This window comes from Aotus nancymaae, unplaced genomic scaffold (assembly GCF_030222135.1).
Source record: "Aotus nancymaae isolate 86718 unplaced genomic scaffold, 86718_ANA_hifiasm-v0.15.2.pri h1tg000059l, whole genome shotgun sequence".
Classification (NCBI taxonomy): domain Eukaryota; kingdom Metazoa; phylum Chordata; class Mammalia; order Primates; family Aotidae; genus Aotus; species Aotus nancymaae.
Genome location: NW_026988473.1, coordinates 4,990,695 through 5,014,347, shown reverse-complemented (window position 1 = coordinate 5,014,347; position 23,653 = coordinate 4,990,695). Strand labels below are relative to the sequence as shown.

Genomic DNA, 23,653 nt, shown 5'->3' with positions numbered 1-23,653 from the left:
CGCCATAAGCCTCAGAGCATAGCCTTCGGCCGCCCAGGCCTGCCCTGATCCTAGGGTACACTCCTTCCCTCCTTCCCATCCAGTCCAGCTGAGGCCTGGACACCCCGGCTAAGAACAAGTGAAACCCCTCCCAGACCTTCCCCTGCTGCCTTTTCATCAGCCTCACCTGGGTGGGCAGCCTGGCACTGGATACCCATGTTGTGTCCTTCGGATCCACTTCCCCCTTCTCCACCCTTCTCTGTGCCAAGACTGGCCACAACGACCTGCAGTTACTGAGTTCTTTTTTTTTTTTTTGAGACAGAGTTTCACTCTTGTTGCCTAGGCTGGAGTGCAGTGGTGTGATCTCAGCTCACTGCAACCTGTGCCTCCTGGGTTCAAGCAATTCTCCTGCCTCAGCCTTTCAAGTAGCTGGGATTACAGGCGCCCACCATCATGCCTAGCTAATTTTTGTATGTTTAGTAGAGATGGGGTTTCAGCATGTTGGCCAGGCTGGTCTCGAACTCCTGACCTCAAGTGATCTACCTGCCTTGGCCTCCCAAAGTGCTGGGATTACAGGCATGAGCCACTGAGCCTGGCTTTTTTTTTTTTTTTTTTTTTGAGATGGAGTCTTGCTGTTGCCCAGGCTGGAGTGTGATGGCACAATCTCAGCTCACTGCAACCTCCACCTCTTGGGTTCAAGTGATTCTCTTGTCTCAGCCTCCCGAGTAGCTGGGATTACAAGTGCCTGCCACCACGTCTGGCTAATTTTTGTATTTTTAGTAGACACAGGGCTTCACCATGTTAGCCAGGCTGGTCTCGAACTGCTGACCTCAAGTGATCCGCCTGCTTGGCCTCCCAAAGTGCTGGAATTACAGGCGTGAGCCACCGTGTCTAGCCAGTTACTGAATTCTTGGGGCCTCTAGCTGCCCTTTGAATTTATACAAAGGGAGGCAGGAGATGAAAGGGAGTGAGGTGGAGGAATTTATTTTCTAGGCTGCCTTTCAGCTCAGCCATGGTCAAGTTCTATCAAAAGCCAGAGCTCCTGTCAGGTAGCACCACCACCTCTTCCAGCCTGGGTGGCCTGGGGGCCTAACAGCTCCTCTCTGCTGCCAGGGCTCTGGAGCACTACCATTCATTGGTGTATTCCCTTAGCACTGTGCATGCTTCTGTAAACTGTCCCTTCATTAGTAAAGTCTCTTCATTTACCCCATTTGAGTGTCATCTGATTCCTGAAAATGCAAAGACAACCTGGTCTTTAACTGTGACACCCCCACTCTTCCCTCCATTCCTAATCCCCCATCTTCTGAACCTCAGGAGGACAGATCCAGGCAGGGAGGCCAGCAGCTTACAAAGTTGTTTTTATTGGTATCTTGTCTGACAGAGCATCAGGGTCTGTCCCTCCTGGGAATGTGGCATTTGAGGAGATAAATATTTATTTTGCCCTCACCCTTCAGTGGGGGGAGGTTTAATAAAAATAGCAATATAATAACAATAATAATGACTGTGATCAATAATAAAATGCCCCCTAGGTTACCCTAATACACAATTGGTTGAAGCTTCAAGAAAAAGGACCTCCCTTTCCGGGAAGGGCGAGAGTGTGCCCAGGGACCCTCCAGTGGCCCTCACTGGGTGCCCATCTCCCACCAAGAAGCCCTTATAAATACCCTCCCCATCCCCTCCCTGTCCAGGATTCTCTTCCCTGCTGGGAGGACTGGCTGACAGTGTCAGCCCCCCACACTGTACCCCTCTCCAGAGAAAGGACCCTTTGTTCTCCCAGCTCCCTCTCTCCACCCCTCTCCTTTTGTCTCCTTCCTCTTGTTCATCGCTCGCCTTCATCCCTCTCCCCTCCTCCTCTGCATGGCTTCTACCTCTAATTCCTCTCACCTTCTCCTCCACTTCCTTCCTCCCTTGCCTGTCTCTCACCTCCTTCACCTACATCCTTTTCCTCCTCCTCTATCCTCCCTTCCTCTGGATCAGAGCCTGTTTTTCTCACCCAGATGCTGAGCAGAGACAGGGACATGCCCCATCTTGGCCTCAGCTGGGAGCCAGACAGTCCACAGATAAGACCCCAACCTGTTCCCAGAGACCCATTGCCTCTCCATCCCTCATCCCGACTCTTAAAGCCTCCAGGGGTTTGGCACTAGAAATAAGAGCTTTGGCACAATCACCCCGATCACCAGGACAAAAGGGGCCATTCTATTCCCAATGGCGAGCAAAGGCTGGGGCTGGGAACAGAGGAGTAAGGCAGGATGAGGGCTAGGAGTCAGGACCCCCAAGTCCTGGGAACCCAGGCAAGCCTCCCAGTCATTGCCCAGCCTGGGCCCTCCCTGAGTCTGAATTTCCATGTGCCGGACCAGCCGGAGTATGGCATTCCTCAAGCTCTTCGCTCCCAAGTGTCTTTCTGTCCTGGGATTGGGGTGGGTCCTAACAGAGGGCGTCAAGGAGAGGTCTTCGATTCAGGGGATAGGGGTAGGCTTCGGGGCCGTTCTGAGACCTGCAGGAGAAAAAAACGAAAGTTGGGTGGGGGGAGGAGGATCAGGGAGGACTCTTTCCTCACAGGGACAGTGCCTCCCAGAGGCCCCCTTAGACCCATCACCTACTGTGTCAGGGCCCCTGGAGGAAGCCAGATGTGAGGTGGGGTGTGGGGGTGGTACATGGGTTACTGGAAGGACCTGGAGAACTCCTACTTAACCTTGAATGGACTTGAAGTTCCTGTTTTTTTGTTTTTCTGAGACAGAGTCTTGCTCTGCCGCCCAGGCTGGAGTGCAGTAGTGGCGCGATCTTGGCTCACTGCAACTTCCGCCTCCCAGGTTCAAGTGAACCTGCCTCAGCCTCCCAAGCAGCTGGGATTACAGGCATTCGCCATCATACCTGGCTAATCTTTGTATTATTTTTTGGAGACAGAGTCTCACTCTGTTGCCCAGGCAGGAGTGTAGCGGCATGATCTCGGCTGACTGCAACCTCCGCCTCCCAGGTTCAAGCAATTTATCCTGCCTCAGCCCCCCCAAGTAGCTGGGATTACAGGCATGTACCATCAGGCTCAGCTAATTTGTATTTTCAATAGAGACAGGGTTTCGCCACGTTGGTCAGGCTGGTCTCGAACTCCTGACCTCAAGTAATCCACCCACCTCTGCCTCCCAAAGTGCTGTGATGACAGGGGTGAGCCACCACACCCAGCCTCAAAGTCCTTTTGTTCATTCACTCCATTCTTCATTCAGTCAACACACATGCTTTACTCTGGGCAGAAGAATGAAGCCTGACCCCCACCACCAAGGAGCCCACAGTCAAGGGAAGAAGATAAGCACCAGAAGAAACCCATGGCACAGCAGGAGCTGCAAGGAAGGTGTGGAGGGAGTGGGGTGGTGAAGGTGGTACCAGCCCCAGGAAGGCAATGACCACCTGACCAAGAGGCGAGGAAGGCTCCTTTGAAGATGATTCTGGTGGGTCACCTGGAGGGCAGTCTGGTATTGTCAAAGTGAAGACAGGGAAAGGGATTCAAAACAGAGGGGACCGCAGGGGAAAGTGACCTGAAGACGTGAAAGAACACGGCAAGCCCCAGGGCTCCCAGTGGCCCGGTGTGTCGGGAGTGGGTGGATGTGTGTGTAGGATACGTGGCTGGAGGGTGAATATGAACCTTCCCAGCTTCTCTTAGGTTTTCCCCTGTCCTCATTCAGAATGGATTGCTCCCTCCTCTGACTCCCCAACTCTCTACCCTGGACTGGGCCTCTGTTAAGAATCCCAAGAGTGGCTGGGCGCGGTGGCTCATGCCTGTAATCCCAGCACTTTGGGAGGCTGAGGCGGGTGGATCACTTGAGGTTATAAGTTTGAGACCAGCATGGTGAAACCCCAACTCTACTTAAAATACAAAAATTAGCCAGGCATGGTGACACACACCTATAATCCCAGGTACTCAGGAGTCAGAGGTGGGAGAATTGCTTGAACCTGGGAGGTGGGGGTTGCAGTGACCAAAATTGTGCCACTGCACTCCAGCCTGGGCGACACAGTGAGACTCCGTCTAATAAAAAAAAAAGAATCCCAAGAGCTCCCCTTCTATGGCACCCTTCCCCATACCAGGCACTGTGCTGAGCCCTTGGCAGGTATCATCAGCTCATGCAGGCCTCCCAGAAACCACGTCATTTCACAGATGAAACAAGATCAGGGAGGCTGTGCACTTTGCCCAGGGCCACACAGCTGGAACAGTCAGAGCCAAGATTCCCACCGAGGCCAGCCTGCCTCCATGTCTCTGCTGGTGCCCACTGGTAGGGTGAGACAGGTAAGAATCTGCATCTCGTAGAATCGAGGGCAGGGATGGGCTCAGCTTGTTCCCTAGCCTGGGTCCCTGTGCAGGGCCTAGCACAGAACCAAACTGTCTGACGTTAGAATGGGGGACGGACAAGCCTCCTGGACGGGCTCACCTGCATTAGGGAGGCTGCAGGGCTCAGCGATCCCTGGGGGCAGGACACAGACTCGCTGGACAGGGATGTCCAAGGTTTCCTCTTCACTGCTCCAGCAGCAGACAAGGGGACAAAAATACCAAGATCAGATTTGACGGATCCAAAGGGGGTGGAAACTTGGGGTGAGGGGTGGCAGACTGGAGGCTGAGGGGCTGCCCTTACCGGGGTCTGCGTCTCCAGCGAGGCCTTCGCTGCCCATGGAGGCTGGGCGCCGCAACGCCTCGGAGAAGCTGTGGGGCCGCTGTGGGCCGGAGCCGCGGGCACCTCGGCTCTTCTCTTCCGGAGCCTGTTGGGTGACAGTGTGGAGGAGCTGGGACCAGGAGGCACAAGGAGGCCAGGAGGCCCAAAGCACAACAGACCAGGACAAATGAACACCACTAGGCACGCAACCTGGATGTGCAGAAGTCCCAAGCAGCAGAAAAGGCGAGTCCCACGCCTCAGGGGCCCAGATAATTACGGAGGCCTGTGATTGGCTAGAGCTCACCACAGAGGCCGGTGATTGGCTCAGCCTCACCAGAGTGGCTTGTGATTGGCTCCGGAGGACTCACCCGGGGTGTGTCCCTGGCGCCCGGCCGCCCGTTGGCAGGGCCCACGTGTACTAGGTGGTTGAAGTTGGTGGGCGGCGAGATGAGCTTGGAGCGCACAAAGGGGTCCTTCAGCATCTCCCTACGGGCGGAGAGGGTGTATGGAGCGGGCGGCGAAGCTCTGCCCTCCCTCGAGCAGGACAGCCCTTCGCCCCGCCTAGTCGCAGCCCCCGCACCACGCACGCGCACCTGCGCTGCTGCTTCTGCTGCTCTTCCGACACGCGGAAGAAGAAGCGGCGCTTGCTCTTGGTGCGGAACAGCTGGCGCCGGCTGTTGTCGGTGAGGTCTGGGATGTCGAATTCGTCCTTCTCTGTGGGAGAAGCAGAGAGCTGGGCTGTGCTCACACGTCTCCGGGGCCCAGTCAGCTGGCATTCAGGGCCACACCACCACATGTGCGCACCAGTGAACGTACGCACGCGTACACGCGCACTCCCTCACCTGCCAGCTGGTTCCTGAGGTAGGTCAGGCGGACCTTCTCGGTGCCGTAGAGGAACAGGGAGCCCTCTGGATTGAGGGGCCGCACCTGGGGCAGCAGGCACAGAGGTCAGGCCACGCTGCCACCCCCCGGCGCTGCCCCCGGGGCTCTGGTGGACCCTCACCTTCTTGAGCGGCACCGTCTGCACCCATTCTGCCCTCCTCACGTCAAACACATCGATGGAGTTCTCGCTGAACACTGTCAGGTAGGGGGCTGCGTACCCTGCGGGCACGCCAGGCACCTCTGAGCTCTTTCCCCCTCTATTCCACAGGGAACACCTTGTCTCCTGCCACAGCTCAGTGATTGCTACGCCCCAGCTAAGGTCCTTCCTCTGAAGACTCCCTGTCGCCCGTTCAATTCAGAGATACTCCTGGACCACTCACCACATGCCTGGCTAGGTGCTAAATGACCATGCTTTTCCTCCCTTAATTCCCTCACAACTCTGAGCAAGTACTATGTTATAACAACCCCTAATTTCCAGATGAGGGAATGGAACCCCTGGAGCCATGTGAGGGTCAAGGTCACCCAGCTGGGATTTGGCCCCGGGCAGCTTGGGTGGTATGTGGCACCCAACCTGCAGGCCCCACCCCAAAGAGCCATTGCTCACAAAGGATGCTCTGCTCCTCTCTTCAGCCCTCACTCTCATCATGCTAGTTACCTGTGCATGCACCAGACTGCCCCACCGCCCCCATTCATTCATTCACTCATTCGCTCTTTCATTCATTCCTCCAAACCCATCGCCCCTGGAGTGTCCCAGCTTGGGCTGGGTGCTTGATATGGATGAGGAAATCGGCCCCAGTCCATTCTGTGGGACCCCAGTGCACCAAGCCAGTCATTAAATGGCACAGGTCTGGACGGAGAGGTAAGGGGCAAAGAGAAGGAAAGAACCCATGATGGGGAGGCAGGGGGGGAGCATGAAGGCAGCAGGGACCACAGCAACTGCAGCGGTCATCTTTGGCGTGCCTGCCAGCTCCAGGCCCTCAGCTGACACTGGGGCTGGACCTAGTTGAGTTTGCTGGGTACAGGCTGGGGCCGGTGGCTCACACCTGTAATCCCAGCACTTTGGGAGGCCGAGGCAGGAGGATTGCTTGAGTCCAGGAGTTTGAGACCAGCCTGGGCAATATGGCAAAACCCTGTTGCTACAAAAAATACAAAAATTAGCTGGGCATGGTGGCACACACCTGTGGCCCCAGCTACTCGGGAGGGTGAGGTGAGAGGATCTCTTGAGCCTAGGAGGTGGAGGTGGCAGTGAGTCAAGATTGTGCCACTACTCCAGCCTGGTGACAGAGGGAGACCCTGTCTCAAAAGAAAAAAAAGTGTTTGCTGGGTACCTGGGAGAGGAGCATGAGTTCAGCCATGGAAAAGGAAGGTCCCCTGCAAGCCACAGAGGGTGGGACAGGGTGTTGCTTGGCTGGAAGATGAAAAATGGCACCAAAGGCCTCCAATGCCAGGCTCAAGAGTTGAGGTGGGACCCTGTCTTCACCCACACACCAAAGGTGTCTGGCCCCCCTGCCAAGCCCTCCACAGGCCTTACCCCAGCCCGTGGGTGCTGCTGGCCACAGCAGCTCGTGGCCACGAGACTTGCGGCCTGCGCTATCCACGTAGATGCCGGCAGTGGTGAAGAGCAGCAGGAACTCACTGAGGCTGAGCTCCACAGCTCCCAGTGCCTCACCCAGGCCCCCGCGGGACAGTGGCAGCTCCTCAGGCACCAAACCAGCCCCCAGCACCAATGGCGCAGCCTCATTGAGCAGTGGGTAGAGGGCAAAGCCACTGGTGGTGCCCACACATAGCCGGTCGCCCAGCAGCCCCAGGCTCTGCACAGGGGCAGGTGCCTGCAGCTCACGGATACGGTGCTGCCAGGGCCCAGGGCCTGGGCCCAGCTGGTAGCAGAGCACCTGGCGCTTGATGGCTACACAGAGCACTGGCGTGCGGGCCTGCAGGATGCTCCCAGCTGCTAGCACCTGGCAACCTCGAGACTCGGGGATCTTGGCACCTGCTACCTCTACGTTCTCCAGCTCCGCCAGGGCAAAGAGACGCACATTGGGGCCACGGCCACACAGCACGACCAGCAGGCCAGCGCTGGGGCTCAAGGCCAGCTGCTGCACACGCCGGCACTCTCCCACCTGGAAAATGTCTGCAGGGTCGGCAAGGGGAGAGTGTCACTGCAGGTGGTTGAAGAGTGACCCATCCCCATCCTCCTTTGCCTGTTGGGGCTGCCCCTGCCCACGCCCACCCTGGCCCAGCCTTGACGGGTACCATTGCTGTGCAGATGGATGACAAAGAGCCCCTCGTCGGTGCCAAGAGCGAGTCGATCCTGGTCTGGTAGAGGGAAGGAGAGGGTCAGGGTCAGAAGGCCCGCTCAATGACAGGGAGACTGGGCAGTCCACCTGCCTTGCTGTGCCTTAGTTTCTCTTGAGGAAATGGGGGTAGCGATAATCCCACTGTCCCTGCCTCACTGACCCTTCTCTCCCAGAATCTGGACAGGCTTTTCCGGAGGGGTTGGGGTGAGGCCCATCACCTTGAGCTGTGGGATTTCAGGTAAGTCACATCACCTCTCAGAACCTTGGTTTCCCCTTATGTAAACTGGGACGATGGTACCTTTCTCACAGAGCAGCTCTTAGGAAGCGATGCTGCGGGGGCTCAGCAGAGCCCCTTGCTCAATAAATCCCCTCCCCCCAGACCCAGGGCAGCAGCCACTACCATTTTCCTCACCCTGGAACAAGTGTGCATGCAAGGGCTGCGACAGCCTCAGAATAAACAGACTCGAAACACACGTTTAAAATAAACAAACAAACAAACAAACAAACAAACCCCTCCCCTCTGGCTCCTGACTGCTCCAGGGACCAACACAGCCTCTCCTGTGCTCCCACCCTGAGAGCAGGGGCTGGCTCAGGGCCTCAGCTGCTCGAGGAGGCCAAGGAGCTCTGCTTCATGCCTTTCCTAGCCTCAGTTACAGAAGAGCCCTGCTGAGCCCCAGGTTCAAGGCTGAGCACAAGTGAAGCTCATGGCAGCTCCAGCCAGATGTTATGAGGCTCTGAGTGGTTCCACAACGGCCCCCCAGACCCCAGCTTGCAGGGAGACAACCAGGACTGAACCCTCATTTGTCTCTTTCTAAAGTCTTTGTTCCAGCTAGGCATGGTGGCTCATACCTGTAATCTCAGCCACTTTGAGAGGCCGAGGCAGGCAGATCACCTGAGGTCAGGAGTTCAAGACCAGCCTGCCCAACATGGTGAAACCCCGTCTATGCGCTCCAGCCTCCTGTTTGCACGGCTGTAACAAAAAGTAGTCAGATGAGGTGGTGCATGCCTGTAATCCCAGCTACTCTGGAGGCTGAGACAGGAGAATCGCTTGAATCCAGGGACGCAGAGGTTGCAGTGAGCTGAGATTGCCCCACTGCACTCCAGCCTGGGTGACAGACTGAGACTCTTGTCTCAAAAAAAAAAACAAACAACTTTATTCCTTTCAGTTGCTTGATTCTTTTGGAAAAAGCAGAAACTGAGGCACAGCAAAACAGAGTGGGAATAAGCCAGGCCTCCTACCTGGTGGCCCAGGGCTTTTCACACAGCCGTGCACACAGGAGGCTGGAGCCATACATGTTGCTAGTCAGTCTGTCTCGTGGCTGCAGGGAATGGGCAGTGACAGGGCCTGGCCCTTGGGACTAATCCTAGCAGCAGTACTCCTGCAGGCCTGGACTGCTCCCTCCAGCCACCCCCCAGCTCACCAAGGATGGCGGCGCAGAGCGTGTGGGGCAGCAGCGGCAGCCCGTTGTCGTAGGCCTCCTTGAGGGTGTACACGGGCCGCGGTCTTGGGTGCGCATCCAGCAGCAGCCGCTGCAGCTCACCCAACACCTGCAGCCAGCGCTTCCGCTCCCCCTCGCTCTCCGCCAGCAGCAGCACAGTGCACGTGGTGGGCGGCACTGCCAGCTGGGAGGTCGTCACCTGTGGGCAGGGACCCAGGCTGGAGGGCTGTGGGCCATCTGTCCTTCCTCCCTTCCTGCCTCCAGCAGCCGCTGTGCCCGGGGTGCCTCACATACACTCAGCAGCAGGGAATAGGCCAGACAGGCGTACAGACAACTCCAGAACCCTGACACCAGCGCCATAATGGGGTGAGAATGGGCCTAGTGGGAACGTAGACAAGGGTCCCAAACCCAGGCCAGGAGATGAATGCTGACTTCCCAGGGGACTAGACATTTCTGCTGGAGCCTGGGATGAGCCACTAACCAGAAGTAGTCAAGGTAAGTGAGGGGTGTGCACCAGCGCGGGGCCGGCAATTGCATGCAGAGACAAACATGAAGGACCGAGAACGTGGTGCCCACAGACACGGGGAACCCTCGGAACTGGAGAAAGCAAGGTATGGCCAGAGCAGAGAGCAGTGCCGGGGAGAGGGCTGGGGAGGCCTGCGGGGTTGGATCCTTGGGGCCTCAAGGACTGGGGCAGGAGAACTCCTCGGACAACAGGAAGCCACAGCGGATCCTAAATGAGGCAGGACCTGACTAGGTGCTCATATGGAAAGTGTGTGATAGTTGTGGCTGGCCTAGGAGGGCAGTGTGGAGTGGGGGACAGTGTCCAGAGCGGGGATGGCATGGGGACATGGATGGTATGGTCCATCTCACCCCAGGCACTCACCCTAAAGATGCGTGGCAGGTCCCTGGATTGGGCATGGATGACATCAGAGGCCAGGACAGGGGTGGCCGAGAAGTGGGGGTCCCTGGGAGGTTCACAGAACAGGTCAGAGGTCTCCCTGTCCCTGGCCGCCCCCCACCCCACTAGTCCCTTGCCCCATGCCACTGCCCGGCACCCACCTCAGATCCAGGGCCTGCAGGAGGGCCCCACTGGTCGGGCTGAGCCTTGGGTCAGGGGCGTCAAACAGCAGCAGGCGTGAGTCACTCAGGGCAGCAAACACCCGCTGCCAGCCCCGCCGGACGCCCGAGGGCCGCGGCACCTGGTGGAAAGGCAAGCATGGGAGGACTGCAGGGGCCCTCAGCAGCCCCACACCGTCTTCCCCTCCCTCGGCCCCCACTCACCGACAGGAAGCCCTCATAGGCAGTCCCTGTGCCCGTTTCGGGGTGCACTCCCAGGGCTGTGCGGAGGAGGTCAGGGGGCACAGGGCAGGGTGGGGCCTGTGGGGCACAGGTTGCATGACAGAAGTAGCCGCAGGCTGTGGGGAAAGTGGAGAAGGTGGATGGGGCAGCCCCAAACCAAGACTGGAGCATGTCCAGAGCCAGCTTCCCTGAGGCCACGGTGGCACCCGAACTGTCCCCAATTCCTCATTAAGTGAGAAAAGGAACAAAGCTGAGCAGTAGGAAATTTGACCAGCAGGTGCCCCTGACCCTGGGATGGGAGAAACAGCCTGGGTGTGTCAGGGCCACACATCTGGGGCCATGGCTGGAGCATAGGGGGTGGGTGTGTGGTGGGGTGGGGACTCTCACCATCACAGCCCAGGCCCTGGCGGCCCAGGCCCAGCATCAGAGAGGTGCAGTGGAGACACTTGGTGGGGGATGGGAAGCTCCGGGAGCGCAGCGTGTGTGAGCCGGGCTGGGGAAGGGGATAGCCATTACCCAAGGCCTCCCAGAGCCCTGTGCCCCATCCCTGAGGGATCAGGTGAGACGAGGGGCTAAGCCAGGTGGTATTGACCGCCGAGCCCCAGCCAGTCTATGGCACCAGGCAAGCTCGTTGCCACTGCCTCTGCCCCAATTGTGCCTGCTGGCCACGATGCACGTGGAGGTGCCCATTCAGCCCGGCAGAACTGCTTGGTGGCCCCATCCCGCTTGCCCCTCTGGGCACTGACCTTAGCAGGAAGACCTTCCATAGGGGCCGTGTTGGCAGCAGGCGCTCTGGGGAACACAGCCTGCAGGAGGGCAGGGAAGCAGGTGAGACGGGCAGTGGCGGGGCCCAGCCCCCCTACTATGGACCCACCTGTCCTCACCCCCATGCGCAGGCTGCGTCGGCCCTCCGGCCTCAGCTCTGGCTCCCCTCCATGCCTTGGGGCCTCTCCTGAGATGCCAGGGTCCTTGGCAGAATCCTTCTGGGGAAAGGAGAGAGAGGAGCAAAGTCAAGGCCTCTGTGCCTCTCCCAGGACCCCAACCCAACCAGCCCCTTGGCCTGGTCCTTACCTCTGAGCTCCGGAAGGACAGGAAGGGAATCAGGGAGTTCGAGGGCTTGGTGTCTGCAAAGAGAGTGTGGGTCACTGGGCTGGGGTCCCCGGCCTGAGGAACCAGGGGCTAGGAGGGGCCTCAGTTCGCACCTCGGTAAAATGGGAAATGACCATGGGCAGCGGGCAGGGCTGGGCACAGCAGGCACTCAGGAAGTGCTGGTCACAGATGGTGGAGTAAGTGGCAGAGTCCAAGAACAGACTCCTGCCTCCACCATCCGGCCAGGCCATCATGGAGCCGCCTTGGCAAGCGGGAGGCCGCAGGGGTGCCTGGCTCTGGGGCAAGCAGTCAGTGGCCACTCACCCGCTGGCCCTCGGGCCCGCAGCTCCTCCCGCAGCATGGCCAGCTCCTGCTGCAGGGCCTGGCGCTGCTTCTCGGCCTCCTGCAGACGGCTGGGGAGAATGGCAAGGGCTCGACACCGGCCTCTGCTCAGGCCCCGACCCCCTAAGCCTGCCCCTAGCCTCACCGCTCAGCCTGCAGCTGGGCCTCCTGCACCTGCGTCAGCCGCTCCTGCAGGCCCTGCTTGGCGCGGATCTCGGCCTCCAGCGCCGACTGCAGCTCCAGCCTGGCTGAGGCCTCCATCTTCTGCAGTCGCCGCGCCTTCCACTGGTGGTCCTGGTGGCCATGAGGCACCCGATAAGATGCCTTCTAGGCCTGGCTGCCTCCGGGACGCCATCCTACTAGAGCATGCCGCTACCCATGCCACTTGGCCAGGCTCAAAGCTCCAGCTTGGCCACTGACCCACTGTGAGCTCACCGTCCCCACCTCCAGTAGTGACCTTCAGCAACAGGGACGCTGAGCTCATGGAAGGTCAGTGACTTGCCTGAGCTAGCCCCCAAGGGGGTCTCTGGGGCTTACCAGTGGCCGGGCAGGGAGCGTCTGGGTGCCCACGTTCCTCAAGGATTCCAGCTCCTCTGCCATCTTTGTGGCCAGGGCCTGCAGGTAGCCTCTGGAGACCTTCTCATCGTTCACCCTGATTCGGAAGGGGCTCAGGGTCATGGGCCGGGCCCTCAGTCTCACCTGCATCCCCCCACCCACCCCCGGCACCCACCAGCTGAGGATGTCGGCGAGCTGGGCCTCCCAGTTGCTCTCCGTCTCCTGCCGCTCGCCCTCCAGCCGCTGCTTGCTCTCCTGCTCCTGGGCCAGCTCTGCTTCTAGCTGGGGCCAGCCAGAAGGCAAGGTCAGCCCCAGGCCCCAGCCGTCCTGGCACTGCCGTCTCCCTCCAGGTACCCCCAGCACCCCGAGCCCTGTCCACGTCCACCCCGCTTGCTGGCTAGTTTGCCCACCTGCCCAGTGGCACCCACTGCCTTGTCTGTCTGTCGTGCCCTCCGTCCCCCTGCTCACCCGCTCCTGCTCCTGGCTTAGCCTCCGGTTCTCCTCCTGCAGTTGGCACAGAGCCTCCTCCTTACCACTCGGCCTGAGGAGGAGAAGGCCAAGCCTATGACTCCCCACCCAGGCTGGGCCCGGCCCCTCCCTGCCACGTGCTGCCTGGCTCACCCGTGGCTGTGGGCCTGCTCCAGCTGCTCTCGCAGGGCGGCCACCTCCTTCCTCAGTTGGGCCTCCTGAGGCCCACCCTCTGGGGGTCCCATCCCGTTGGTCTCAGAGGCTGTGTGGACGGTCTTGGGGACATGGAGGAGGTCAGGGCAGAGATCCCAGATGCCATGGCCCACCCGCCCGGGACACAGGCCTGGCCCTGAGGCTGAGTGGGGTCAGGCTGGTGGGGAAGCGTCTCTTGCCAAGGGGGTAGGACTTGGGTACCTTGACCTGGGAAGACTCCTCAAGGTGTTGCTCCCACTGTCTCTGAAGCTGCATCACCTGCCGGCTCAGGGAGGACACTTGGGCCTCCAGCTGTGAGGGATACAGAGGCAGGTCAGTGCCAACTCTGCCCTCAGCAGCCCTTCTGCCCACCTTACCATGGACTGCAGGCTCTGCCAGACACAGTGGACGTGAGGAAGCATGGACTCCCAGACTGTCCCATCCCAGGCACCATCCCCCAGCCCAGCCTCTGCCAGCCACACTAGGGGCCACTGGGGCAGGGCCCAGGTGCTGTCCCTACCCACCCTGGTCACCCACCTCCCTCTGGGCAGCCCGGGCTTCCTCCAGTTGGGAGCTCAGGGCCTGGCTCTGGCTAGCTGTGGCCGCCTCTCTCTCCTGGGCCTCCTGCAGCCTCTGAAGCAGCTCCTCCTGCCGCCTCTGGGCCCTGCAGAGCTCCTGCTCCTGAGCCTGCAGCCCTGCCCGACCCTCGGCCAGCTCCTGAGGAGGCAGGGAGGGGGTAGAGAGGACAAGGCCCAGGGTCAGACATGGACCATCCACAGAGCCCAGGGCCAGTCACCCGCCTTACCCAGCCCTCACCTGGTGCAGCTGGTCAAGCTCCTGCTGTAGGTCACTGGCCTGGCCTGGGCTACCAGCCGGGGGCCCATCCATCTGGGACGAGGGAGCCTTATCCCTCAGCATCTCTGCCGGGAAGAATCACTGAGACCTCGAGTGCTGACAGCCCCAGCCTCTCACAGAAGCTTCCCCACAGCCCAGGAGCAAGTCTCTGGCCTGTCTTCCACACGCAGGCTGAGAGAGCATAACATGCTCCCCCAGGATCATACAGTATATCCAGAGCAGGGGCAGGACCCAAGCCTGGGTGGGATTCAGCCCCAGTGGGGTGGGCAGAGGGAATACCTGACAGCCTCTCCCGTAGAGTCTGCACTTCCTTCCGGAGCTGCTCCAGCTCCCGATGGTCTGCGGGAGCGTGCGGGGCCTCTGGAGGGGTGGTGGTACCCACAGGTGAGTCCCCTCCCGCAGCAGCATCCTCCAGGGCCAGCACACCCAGCCCTGGCCCACTGCTCCCTGTACCTTGGCACCTCCTGCTCAGCTCCACCTTCTCCTGCTCCAGACAGCGGAGCTTCCGCTCCATGGCAGCCCAAGCCTCAGAGCTGCTCTCAGGGCTGTGACTGCAGGGGGACATGGGGCCATGCGTGTTGGCAGAAACCTAACGCCACAGAGTCTCCTCAATCCCCCTGCATCTAATCACTCATTCACCGCAAAACAGCCAGAATAGACCCTGCCTCGGGAGACCCCAGGCTGGTGCCATGGGTGGCAGCCTAGGGCAGCAGCTCCAGGGCACAGGCTCCAGGGTCCCCAGGTCCAGGTTTAAGCCCTTGTCCTGGCCCCTACAAGCTGTGTAACCTTGAACCCAACATGTTTAGCCTCAGTTTCCCCATGGGAAGATGGTGGTAACAAGGCCTCTCCCAAGGGCTATCTAGGGCAGGATGTGGTGACGCCGGCCCAGCTGGCCCCAAGGAGCGGGGGGTTGGACCCATTTCCTTCCACTTCAGAGCACACCGCACCAGGACCTCAGGCTGGCCCCTCGAATGGGAGTAGGTGGAGATCATCCCACTCATTTTTTTTTTTTGAGACAGAGTCTCGCTCTGTCGCCCAAGCTAGAGTGCAGTGGCACGATCTCGGCTCACTGCAACCTCTGTCTCCTGTGTTCAAGCGATTCTCCTGCCTTAGCCTCCTGAGTAGCTGGGATTACAGGCACGTGCCACCACACCTGGTTAATTTTTGTATTTTTAGTAGAGACGGGGTTTCACCATGTTGGCCAGTCTGCCCCTGACCTCAGGTGATCCACCTGCCTCAGCCTCCCAAAGTGCTGGGATTACAGGCGTGAGCCACTGTGCCCTGCCCATCTCGCCCATTTTACAGAGCCACAAAGTGAGGCCCAGGAGCAGTAGGGGACTTTCAAACCCTAGGCCTCTGGCTCCAGGTACAGTGCACCCTTGGCCTTTGTGGAAGGCACCCTGAGAGCCATGTGCTGGTATGGGGCCCAGCGGGACCTGGGTGTGGCTTCACCAGGACCCTGAGGATGAGGGCTAGACCACCTAGCACGGGCAGGCACTAGGGAGCCCTTCTGGCCTCCTTCCCAGGGCCCCAGTGGGCTATGCTCCCAATGCGCTCCAGCCAGGTAACCTGAGCCTCCCATCAGGTGTGTGAGCACTAGCCTCACCTGCCCGAGGTGTAGGTGAAGCCCACAAATGGCAAGTGGTGGCCGGAGAAAGCCCCGTGGGAGGGCGGCGGCAGGGTCCCCTGCAGAGGGAGAGGGAAGGAGAGAGTCAGAGTCCACAGGCCAAGGCCCAAGGCCGAGGAACCCCCTGGGAACAGGACTGACCTCCTCCTGCTCACAGCCTAACCCAAACAGACCCCCGGTGCCCACAAGTCTCCTAGGGGCTGCTGGGAGTTTTCTTCCTTATATGGATTCCAGTTAATAGGATGATGCCTTTGGTCAGAGGGCCTTCCCTTGATGCAACTCAACTCAGTGCAGGGGAGCATGGGGAGGCTGGTGGGACCCATAACTCATGAGCCCTGGAGTCTGAAGGCCTCACTCCCAGCCCACCCCAGGGGACTTTAGAGGAAGGGTCCCCCAAGCTAACAAGGAATAGGGCAGCTCCCCTCCTGCAGCAGCCTTTGCCACTCACTGGATGGTTGAGGGTGTCGTCATCCACGTCAAAGTTGGAGGTGTCCATAGGCCCCCGCAGCTCAGGGATGTAGGGGGCCGTGCTGCTCACCAGCCGCTCCCAGTCCACGCCTTCGAAGAAAGGATGGTTCCGGAAGTCGTCCAGCCCGCCGCGGCCCAGCCGCTCTTCCTGGCGGCACAGTAGCTGGCGAATAAGGTCTTGGGCACTGGCTGGCACGTCAGGCACATCCAGGGGAAACTGCAAGTGGTCCTGGGGGTTGGGGGAGGGGGCAGGCTGGGTCAAGTTTCTAGGAACCCAGCCTCGCCTGCAGGGATTTCCAACCACACAGACTTGGGGGTCCCACTGCCCTCCCTGGAAGCCCAGAGCCTGGTGTCCAGACCTCGTGGTTCATGATCTTGCCGTAGGTTTCCACCAGGGACTCGGCATAGAAGGGTGTCACCCCGAAGAGCAGCTCATAGGCGCAGACTCCCAGCGACCACCAGTCACACTGTGGGCCATAGTGGCCCTTGCCCTCCTCCATGGCCTGCAGGATCTCAGGGGAGATATAGTCTGGCGTCCCCACTGCCACGGATGAATCCACCTGTGGGTGGTGATAGTGGTAAAGCCAGAGGACAGCTTCAGACTTGGCTGGGGCTGCTGGCCCCTCACGATGGCCCTGGCACCCCTACTCCACCAGGCTGGCCTGCTGCTGCCCACCCAGGGCCTGGGCCTTCCCACCTTCCCTGGGGAGCCTGATGTCCCTGCACTAGGCCTGGGGCCTCCCATTCTCCTGAGAGCTCAGCCTGCCTGGTATCCCATGTTCCCACTCTGAGGCACGGTCCTTACCATGCCCTTGGTGTTGAGGCGCAGGCAGGAGCCGAAGTCAGCCAGGCGAATGTGCCCGTTCACATCCAGCAGGACATTGTCCGGCTTGACATCCCTGGGGGGTGGCAGGCAGGGAGAGTGAGGGGCTTGACCTGTGTGTAAGTGGCCATTTAGGCACACGCCCAGGTGCACCTGCATGTTGTGTGCCAGCACCAGCCCACACTTACATTCCTGTGTGCACACGTGAGCAATGTGTGTGCGGGTATGTGGTCCCACAGGCCAGAAGGAGGAAGATGGCTAGATTGGAGAAAGGATGTGTGGGGCAACCCCTGGAGGTGGCTGAGTGTGCTGTGGGGGATGCAGGAGTCAGACTTCCCAAGTGCTGACCATGGCTTGACCACCCGTGAGCTGAGTCACCTTGAGCCAGATGTTGACCTGTGCTAAGCTCTGACCCCCTCAACTGTAGGCTGGGGACAGTAGCAGCCCCTGCCACAGAGGGCTCTTTGGAATGATTCCAAGGAAGCATGTGGATGAGGCACCCAGCGAAGCGTCCGGCACGTGATAAGTGCTCAGCCAACATCAGCTGTCCCCAGCGCAGTTGGCAGGGGCTGGGCAGGGCAGCGGGGCTGGGGACTCACCTGTGGACATAGCCCAGCTGGTGCAGTGAGTGGATAGCTAGCACCATCTCGGCCAGATAGAACTGGGCCAGCTCGGGCGGCAGACGGTCCTCAAAGCGGCTCAGCAGCGTCAGGAGGTCCCCACCGGCATAGTAGTCCATCACAAGGTACTGCGGGTGGCGGACAAGAGTCAGACCTTGGGGAAGGGTGCACCCGGCCACTTTGCCATGGTCCCGCAGGGCTCTGGGAAGGCAGGGCTGCATCTCCCAGCAGCTCTGGGCTGGCCAGTTCCCAACCAGGGTTCAGGCAGGAGGCGACAAGCCCAGGAGCTGGTGGGAAGTGGGAGTCTCTTGGTTCCAGGAATGGTCTCTCTTTGGGCCCAGTGCCCCTGGCCCCAGCCCCAAGTGGCTGTCCCCCTCCAGGCCCGCCAAGTATCCTCACCAGATACTCCTCGTCTTGGAAGGCATAGTGCAGAGTGGTCACCCAACGGCTGTCTCCCTTTACGAGCACATCCCGTTCCTCCCGGAAACAGGCCGTCTGCAGCAGGTGTGTGGAAGTAAGGGATGGGCTGGGATCAGAGGCGAGGAGACCCTCTTGCCAGCTCAGGGGATGGAGAAAGACTCTGTGAGTCTGGGAGCTCAGATCGAGGTCATAGCTCTGCTGTCCCCTGGCTGGCTATGACAACCCAAGCCCATGCTCTATGGCTCAGCCTCAGCATGACCATGTGGAAAACGAGAATGACTCCGGTTGCTTTAGGCCTGTAATCCCAGCACTTTGGGAGGCCAAGGTTGGCAGATCACTTGAGATCAGGAGTTGGAGACCAGCCTGGCCAACAGGGTGAAACCCCGTCTCTACTAAAAATCGCAAAAACTGAGCTGGGCATCATGGCACATGCCTGTAATCCCAGCTACTAGGGAGGCTGAGGCATGAGAATCCCATGAACCCGGGAGGTGGAGGCTGCAGTGAGCGGAGACTGTACCACTGTACTCCAGCCTAAGCAACAGAGTGAGACTCCGTCTAAAAAAAAAGGGTTTATTGCAGGCTGGGAGTGGTGTTTCACACCCGTAATCCCAGCACTTTGGGAGGCCGAGGCAGAATGATCACCTGAGGTCAGGAGTTACAGACCAGCCTGTCCAATATGGCAAAACCTCATCTTTACTAAAAATACAAAAATTAGCTGGGTGTGGTGACAGGCGCCTGTAATCCCAGCTACTCAGGAGGCTGAGGCAGGAGAATCACTTGAACTGGAAGGCAGAGGTTGCAGTGAGCCAAGATAGCACCACTGCACTCCAACCTAGTTGACAGAGCGAAACTCCATCTCCATCTCAAAAAAAAAAAAATTGGCTGGACACGGTGGCTCATGCTTGTAATCCCAGCACTTTGGAAAGCTGAGGTGGGTGGATCACAAGGTCAGGAGTTCAAGACCAGCCTGGCCAACTTAATGAAACCCCACGTCTACTATAAATACAAAAATTAGCTAGGTGTGGTGGTACGTCCCTGTAATCCCAGCTACTCAGGGGACTGAAGCAGGAAAATTGTTTGAACCTGGGAGGCGGACATTGTAGTGAGCTGAGATGACACCACTGCACTCCAGCCTGGGTGACAGAGTGAGACTCCCTCTCAAAAAAAATAAAAATAAAAATATAAAAAAATTAAAAAACTTAAAAAAGGGTTTATTGTAAGAAAGACAGCAGATGAGTGGCTGCTGAGTGTGGCATCCTTTGTCTGGTCTGCAGCCTTGCTTGCCCCCCCATGCCCCATAGGCCCTGGCAGCAAACACCTCCCCCACACCCATTTGTAGGGTGCCCAAGGGTCCCCCTGACCCCACACTGACCTCAGCCCTCTTCAGCATCTCCCACTTGTGCAGCATTTTCATGGCAAAAACCTGCCCAGTGTCCCTCTGCCTCACCACGGCAACCTACGGGCACAGGGAGGAGTGGGGTGAGCCCGGCCTGGTGTGAACACCTCCTCCCCACCTACCCCGGGCCCTCTGCTCACCTCCCCAAAGGCTCCTCGTCCGATCACCTTCAAGATCTCAAAGTCATCTCTCTGCAGACGCAGTTCTTTCACCTTTGCTACGAAGGGACTGGCTGAGGGGACACAGGGCGGGACTCAGAGTGCGTGCAGGGCGGGCCCCAGTCCCCCTCACCTTGGGCAAGCCAGGAGCTGCCACTCCTGTGAGCCCTGCAGGGATGACCTCTCCAGGGACAGCCTCAGGCCAAAGGGTTGGCAGAAGCTGGTCCTCCTTAGGCCATGATCAGGAAGAGTGGAAGGTCAAAGGCTGGGCTCAGCTGACTGCCTGGTCCCCCTACCTCCCTGGACCCCCAGCCCCAGATTCTAGGCAGCCTCCATCCCAGGGGCTGATGGGACCTGCAGTTCTGCCCAGCCTGGGGTCTGACTCTGCTTGGCCAGGTCACCCTGGGGACCATGGGGATACCACTCCTACCCTCAGCTCACAGTTCTTGGCCCCCTCACAGGGCCAGGCCAGGGCCTGTCTTGGGAAACTGGACAGGTGACATTCCTTATCCCCAGAGAGGCTTCTCTGCCATTCAGGAGCTATGGGCCTGTGTCCGGGGACCCTGTAGGCACAGAGGTACCTGGCTGGAGGGTCAGACCTGCAGCCCCTAGGGCAGGGAGGACAGGCTCTATGCTCCCCACGTGGGGCCCCTCGGTTGGAGGCATGGATGCCAGTTGGCCAAGGTGCACACGAGACTCACAAACAGGACCAAGACGGCTTTCTGGTGCCAGCACTGGCCCCTGAAGGAGTGAGTGCACAGGCTGCCTCCAGGCCTGACTGGCCCTCTCCCTCTGAGTTCTGCCTCCCTGTCCAGTCGAGGCCTTTGCCTAGCCAAGAACGTCCTCTTTCCTCAAATCCCAGATACCTCCAGGTGGGGCAACTCCAGCCACTCCCAGGCCCTTCCCAGGCCTGGAGTAGCCACAGGTTTTCGGAGAGAATTGGGTCTTAGGGAGGCAGGAGTGATCAGTCAGGATGGGGGGCAGCTGTGGTCTGGCGCCCTGCCTCAGTTTCCCCCTGCCAGGAGGTAAACTCCCTGCCAGCTGGGCGGGTCTGCGGGTGGGACAGAGAGCTGCTCCACAGGTTTATCAGGCAGAAGCCCGCAGCGGGGGTGGGGTGGAAGCCTCATTACAGAAATTCATTGTCTCTTTCCCAGGTCTGTGTGTGGAGCTGGGGAGGAGCAGCCCTGGGCCTCCCAGGGGGAGCTGAAGCCAGCGCCACGGGGACCCACCCAAAGCCCAGGCCCACAGGCAGGAGGATCCAGGCCCTTGGACAGGCTGCCCAATCCTCTTGCCTCCCACAGGGCATGGGGGCTCTGGGCAGAGGCAAGTTGTGGCAGGAGAGGAATGAGTCACGGCCCTTTGAGTTACCTCGGGAGATGTCAACAGCCAGCCCCCATACCGGGGTCCCAGGCAGAGGTGCCAGAGGCAGTCAGGGAGGAGCACCCATGTGTGTGCAAACACACACACGTGTGTGGGTGTCATGGGGGTGACAACAGCACAGGCACACACGCATAGCACGAAGGTGTCCCAGGGAGACAGGCACAGAGGCAGGGGCCTTCCGATTGCCTCGCCCTGGATGGAAGGGTTGGGGCTAGGGGACACCTCCCTGGCACATCTGGGTGGAAGCCTCTCCCCTCCATCCCCGGACTGGCACATCTGGGTGGAAGCCTCTCCCCTCCACCCTCGGACTGGCACATCTGGGTGTAAGCCTCTCCCCTCCACCCCCGGACTGGCACATCTGGGTGGAAGCCTCTCCCCTCCACCTCTGGACTGGCACATCTGGGTGGAAGCCTCTCCCCTCCACCCCCGGACTCGTGCCTGCCCAGAGCTCAGGAGCGCCAGGAACGCTAGTTGCCCACTGGGCAAACACCTGCCTCACCCCGCCCTGGCCAGGCCCCTGTGCCTTTTCCCTATGGCCCGGCAGGGTGTGACCAGGGAACCCTCCAGCTGGCGCCAGTGCCCACAGTGGGTTCAGGGTCACCCCGGGCCAGCCACTCCCAATGACTCAGATGAGTCTACCAGGAAAGGTACAGACCCACCTCCAGCCAGGCACCCCTCCCCGAGTGTGACCAGCAGCCTGCACAAGTCAAGGGGTAGAGGTCGGTTCCTGAGTCCAGGCTGCAGTGGTCTTGTAGGCAGGGAGCTAGGGGTGTGTGTTGCCAGGGGGCGGGGAGATGTCTGCAAGTGTGCGATACCTACAGATCCAGTGTGGTCGGGGTGGTCTGGAGGGTTCCCTGGATCTCCCCGTGAGCTGTGTGTCTCAGTGCATCCGAGAGGAATGAGAGAGAACCCGTGTTTCAGTGGGCAACATGCATGAGGGTGTGTGTGTGCCCCGCGCCAGGTGTGGCCTGTGAGCAAGGAATTTTGGACAGGACTCTAGTTGGTGCAATGGGTACATGAGTCTGGGGCAGATACCAGGTACACGATACTGTGTTTGTGCCCGTGTCAGGGTCTGTGAGTGGGAAGGAGCGTGTGTGAGAACTGAAGTGAGGGTGAGGTGTGCAGGAGAGTGAGAGCGCCGCGGGGGTCCGGTGATAAGCCTCAGGGCCACTGCAGGGAGTCTGCGAGGGAAGCCCGTGGGGGTGCGGGTCCCTGCGGGGGAGTCTGCGAGTACCGGGGTCTCGGCGCGAGGTCCCTAGGCCCGCCCCCGCTCCTTGCCGCCCTGCCACTCACCCCAGCTCAGGAACTGCGCCACGCTGCGCTCCCGCCGCAGGGGGCCGCTGCTGAGCTCGTGGTGTAGCGCCAGTAGCAGATCTAGGAGGCCGTCGAGCCCCGAGCCGCCGCCAGCCTCGCCCAGCGCCAGCCGCTCCAGCGCGCGCAGCCGCCGCTCCATGGCTGCGGCGGGAGCCTCGCTCCCCTGCTAGAGTCCGGCCGCCCGCATGCCCGTCCGTCGGGCCGTCCGTCCGCCAGACCGTCTGCGGCTCTGTCCGCGCGTCCTCCCCCCGCTCTCCCGCCCTCCCCGCTGTCACCTTCCTCCGCCGCCGCCTGCGCGCCCTCACCTGGGCGCCGCGCCCCGCCCCCCGACGGACGGGCAGGTGCGCGTCGGCCAATGGGAGCCTCGGCTCGAGGTGAAGGTGGGGACGGAGGCGCGCGGGGCGGGCCCAACTCCGGGCCAGGAAGTGAGGGGGCGGACCGCGGGGAGCAACTGACTTCTGTGCGGGGCGCTGGTACTGTCTCGCAGGGTCGGAAAGACCTCCCTGGTCCCCGCGCGGCCCCAGACCCAGCCGTACCTGGGCCCTGACCCGGGAGGCGCGAGGCACTGCAACTTCCCTTGCCCCCTGGGCCGCAGCCGCCTCGGCCTTGGCTAAAGGAGAGGGGCTAGGGACGCCCGCGGCCCCGGAGCCGGATGGGAATTGTAGTTCGCTCTCTCCCAGGTTTGCCCAAGCTTGGCACCCATCGCCCACCCTCACCCCAAAAAATGTTTCTGATCTCACTTTGATTTTATCATCAGAGCTGACGTGGGAGACAGGAAGGTGGGGCAGGGATGGTCACGCCCATTTGGCAGATGGGCTCACTGAGGCTCTGGAAGAAGGAAGGGGAATTGAGGGGCTGAGGACAAGGTGGCTTCTAAGGTAGACCCTGGAGTGGAGGTGGAGCTGGGCTGGTACCAACACCGCAGACATTTTAAGCCTCGGTAGGAGCAGGGCCTGAAGTCCGACCTGGAACGTGAAGGACAAGGGGAGGTCTGAGATGGGCTGGAGGAGGTTGGGGAGGGGAGGGGCTGGTTCTGACCAGTGATATTTCCGATTTCTGTCCAGCTGTGTCCAGCCGGGATGGACCAGGCGCCATGAGGAGAGATTAAAGTGGGGGACATATCGGTGGCTTCAGACAACAGTTTTTTTTTTTTTTTTTTTTTTTTTTAGACAGGGTCTCTCTGTCACCCAGGCTGGAATGAAATGGCTCAATGGCTCAATCATAGCTCACTGCAGCCTTGACCTCTTAGGCTCCTGCCTCAGCCTCCTGAGTAGCTGGGATTATAGGCATATGTCACCATACCCAGCTAATCTTTTACTTTACTTTTTGGAGAGACAGGGTCTTGTTATGTTGACCAGGCTGGTCTCGAATTCCTGGGCTCAAGCGATCCTCCCACCTTGGCCTCCCAGAGTT

General features: G+C 60.0%; 1 protein-coding gene across 1 annotated transcript; it reads right to left on the bottom strand.

The window, feature by feature from the left end:
• Nucleotides 1–1,320: 1,320 nt before the first annotated feature.
• Nucleotides 1,321–22,379, bottom strand: CDC42BPG (CDC42 binding protein kinase gamma). The gene is made up of 37 exons (XM_021673044.2): nt 22,220–22,379; nt 19,529–19,620; nt 19,365–19,448; nt 17,972–18,067; nt 17,552–17,700; nt 16,935–17,028; nt 16,489–16,689; nt 16,110–16,358; nt 15,641–15,720; nt 14,488–14,585; nt 14,314–14,394; nt 13,996–14,099; nt 13,717–13,896; nt 13,402–13,491; nt 13,141–13,262; nt 12,988–13,060; nt 12,695–12,801; nt 12,502–12,616; nt 12,110–12,258; nt 11,947–12,035; nt 11,605–11,657; nt 11,418–11,516; nt 11,280–11,339; nt 10,921–11,026; nt 10,516–10,649; nt 10,294–10,433; nt 10,118–10,199; nt 9,214–9,430; nt 7,749–7,811; nt 7,027–7,626; nt 5,617–5,714; nt 5,456–5,540; nt 5,207–5,327; nt 4,982–5,099; nt 4,596–4,719; nt 4,395–4,480; nt 1,321–2,473 (listed from the first exon to the last, which is right to left on the bottom strand). The coding sequence occupies exons 1-37, from the start codon at nt 22,377–22,379 to the stop codon at nt 2,417–2,419; spliced, it is 4,656 nt and encodes a 1,551-aa protein (XP_021528719.2). The 3' UTR covers nt 1,321–2,416.
• Between the last annotated feature and the right edge of the window lie 1,274 nt (nt 22,380–23,653).